General features: G+C 35.6%; 1 protein-coding gene across 2 annotated transcripts; it reads right to left on the reverse strand.

The window, feature by feature from the left end:
- Positions 1-730: 730 nt before the first annotated feature.
- On the reverse strand, positions 731-2,659 carry LOC106337201 (probable WRKY transcription factor 17). Of its 2 annotated transcripts, none has more exons than XM_013776266.1 (3): positions 1,887-2,659; positions 1,333-1,461; positions 731-1,237 (listed from the first exon to the last, which is right to left on the reverse strand). In XM_013776266.1, exons 1-3 carry the CDS (start codon positions 2,573-2,575, stop codon positions 1,069-1,071), a joined length of 987 nt encoding a protein of 328 aa, XP_013631720.1. In that variant the 5' UTR covers positions 2,576-2,659; the 3' UTR covers positions 731-1,068. The 2 variants fall into 2 exon arrangements, with proteins under 2 accessions (XP_013631720.1, XP_013631719.1); XM_013776265.1 differs by having other exon boundaries at positions 1,333-1,467.
- Between the last annotated feature and the right edge of the window lie 630 nt (positions 2,660-3,289).

A 3,289-nucleotide genomic window follows, 5' to 3' on the forward strand; every position in this document is an offset into this window, starting at 1 on the left:
TTTTTCGCATCTATATTCATTTTGAATAAAAAATTAGACCACTACGTATGTCAGTAATGTTTTTGTATTGAAACAAATTAATGAAAAAACTTCAGTCAAGGTAATTAACATAATTTTAAAATCTTTGATGTAATACGTAGAACTTCGGTTAAGGTAACTAACGCAAGAAATAAATTATAAGGTTTGATGTAATACGTATCAACGTATATATGTGACAAATGTAGACAAAACTAAGGTAATTATAATGTTTTGATCAATGACATGTTGTGTAATTACTCTAGTTAACAAAAGGGTTTTAAATAGAATAGGTGAGGGAGCTTGTGGAGTTGCCACGTAAGAAATGACACACTTGTAATAAACACATGGACTAAAGGTTATTTATTTTTAATGCTCCTCAAATAATAATAAAGGGACGAGATTTTATAGATAATAATGTCATTTTATTTTTTTCTTGTTATAAAAATATATTTTTAGGATTCTAATGCAATTTATACTTATTGTTTAATATTAATTATAAAATATATTGATTTTATAAATAATTTAAGTTATTTTAAATAATATTAATTGAATAAAAATAAAAATGTTTTTAATTATTTCTTAATTTATATGGAAAATGTGAAAGTAATATTTTTTGCCAAACGGAGAGGTCAGAGTATCATTCATCAGTCGACAAAAAAAAAAGAGTATCATATCATTCATCAAATTAATTTATCTTCCAACATCATTATGATTTCGTTGACCCTCAAACTGCCTTTAATTCGCTTCAAGTCATTGTTCAACCTACCTCCCTATCTTCCAACAACTCATCGAACATTCTTTTTGACTTTAAAGAACCCGTAAGTTAGTCAAACATTGCATTAACAACCCAACCCAAAGTCACTACTAGATCAACTAATGTTGGTAATTACTAATTACTACTTGAAAGTATACTAAATATAAACTTTTGTAAGATTAAAATCCATTTAAAGTGCTAAAAATTCTAAAAATATAAACACCCCTCTATTTTTCAAAATATTACAAAGTCTACCAAACTAATTAGTTTCATTCTCTTTTCTAATTCTCAACCATTCAAGCAGAGCCAAACACCAAACTGGAAGATATGTTCTCGTTCATCGCGGACTTTTGGTGACGGTGCTCCCCTTCGTAAGTCACGATAAGCATCGTTGGATCATCCAATGCTCGTTCTACGTGTTTCCTCGCTGGACACCCTCTAAACGTACTACATTTGTAATATCCCCTGAATCAAAAACAAATCACAACCATTAGATCTCTACACGTTCAAATCAGACAACTATATCAACGGTGGATATAGAGAGGGTGTACGATAGTTACCGTGGGTGTGGTGAGCCCTTAATCGGTTTTTGTCCGTATTTCCTCCATGAATACTCGTCCGCTGGAATATCGGCGATCTTTGCACTTATCGCCGGTACTCTCACGCTTCTCTTCATCCGATTTTTCCTGCTGTAACTAATAAATAATCATAGTTAGTTCAAATGATTTCAACAAACACAAAATGTTAAAACTAAGTCAACGGTCAAAGAAATACTTTTTAAACCGTTAACCTTCCCTACACAAAACGACAACACCACAATTAACTAGTCATCGTCTGGCGTGCTTTAAGTTTATGTCGTTGATATTTAAGAAGTACGTTGACCGACTGGTTAAGCCAAACCGGTTAAGAATCCGGAGTTTCAATTTGGTTCACGAATCAACTTAATTGATATACCACCTATATACTAGTACCAGATTACTCAAGCAAGATGATAAAAATTAACTGATGTTGGTTTTTACCAAGTACATTGACCGACTGGTTTAGACTACATAAAACCGGTTGAGAAAGTAATAAACCGGAATTTAATTTTATCACTAGTGTTTCGTAACAATACCTTTTCTTGCAATGACACTTTCCGCTGCCGGAGCCAGAGATCTTGCCGGAAAAGTTCTGAGAGTGGTCATGCTCAAAGCATCTCTTTCTGTAAGGAAGACCAGCAAGCGGCGGTTTCCCCGAGGAAGCAACAGGCGCCGTCGGAGCCGGAGCAAGAAAAATCGAAGATCCCTTAGACACGCTCCCGTCGCCGGTGATCGCCGAAGACATGAAAGAGGAGTTCGATGAGACGCTAAAGCTCTCCTTTGCAAACTCAACAATCTCCGTGCCCTTGGTTTTGGCGCCAAATACGGTTGGTCTGGTGAAATCTAGCGTCAGGCTTTGCTGATGCGACTGAACAAAGGTCCCCGGAGTTATCACCGGTGCCGGAGGAGATAGCTGAGAAGGAGGCGTTTGCTGAGAAACGGGTGGAAGAGGAGGAGCTGCGGCGGAGGAGGATGAAGATGAAGGAGAGGACTGGACCGGCCCGCGTCTAAACCGGGCGTGGCCGGTCCGGTTAAGGAGAGAGATGACTTTTTTGAAATTGGAGACGGCGAAATCGGTGATCTCAGAGCAGTCAGCGTTGTGGTCTTTAGGACGGTTAGAGAGAACACTGATGAGGTGTTCCATGCTTTTTAAGCCTTGCGATGCAGCTTCCTGTATAGCCGTTTGATCTTCCATCTTAGGAAAACGCATGATATCGACGGTCATGATGAAGTTGTCAGAGGGAGAAAAGTTTGAAGATCTGGGAAAATGGAAGTTTTTTTTATTATGAGAGCGAAAGTAGAAGATGGAAGATGAAGGAAGGTCGTGATATATGGGGAATGGAGTGCAACCGGGTGACCGGGAGATTAGGTCAGACTTTTTTTAGTCAAACTACATTTTCTGATCCAACGGTTGAGATTGAAAAAGATTTCTGTGGAATAAAGCAATCAAATATGTTGGTCTCCTCGAATTTAAAGTGCGTGGGGTCCTCTTTATTGCAAAGCAATCTTCAAAATAAAGGGTCAGTGCGTAATATTGAATTTGGAAGAATCGTTTTGAAATCTGGCTTCAAAGAGACTAATTTAATATTTGTTCTCTGTTCTATTTTAACACTACAACTTGTCAAATATTATATGGCGCAAATATACAAACAATGTATTTCTAAAATTGTTGCAACATTGACCAAATAAAATATAAATAAATATGTAATGGTTGTAAAGAATACTTAAATGTATAGATAGACGACTTTAGCATATACTTATTGTCGCACAAAAAAAAGCATATATTTATTATTACTAGTTTACTTATTTATAAGTTTAAAAATAAATTATAAATTAATATGTAATACTTCAATTTTTATAAATTAAGATAGGTTTTGTTTAGACTTTTAACTGATATTTGAAATTCAGATATTCTGACAAGAATTTCTAACCAGATCTA

Source organism: Brassica oleracea, chromosome C4 (genome assembly GCF_000695525.1).
Source record: "Brassica oleracea var. oleracea cultivar TO1000 chromosome C4, BOL, whole genome shotgun sequence".
NCBI lineage: Eukaryota > Viridiplantae > Streptophyta > Magnoliopsida > Brassicales > Brassicaceae > Brassica > Brassica oleracea.

Excerpts from the sequence above, each read along its gene's own strand:
- LOC106337201 (XM_013776265.1), bottom strand. The coding sequence starts at position 2,575 with ATGACCGTCGATATCATGCGTTTTCCTAAGATGGAAGATCAAACGGCT. Across the intron at positions 1,468-1,886 it reads AAGTGTCATTGCAAGAAAAG|TTACAGCAGGAAAAATCGGA; the intron begins GTATTGTTACGA and ends ATTATTTATTAG. Across the intron at positions 1,238-1,332 it reads AAGGGCTCACCACACCCACG|GGGATATTACAAATGTAGTA; the intron begins GTAACTATCGTA and ends TTTTTGATTCAG.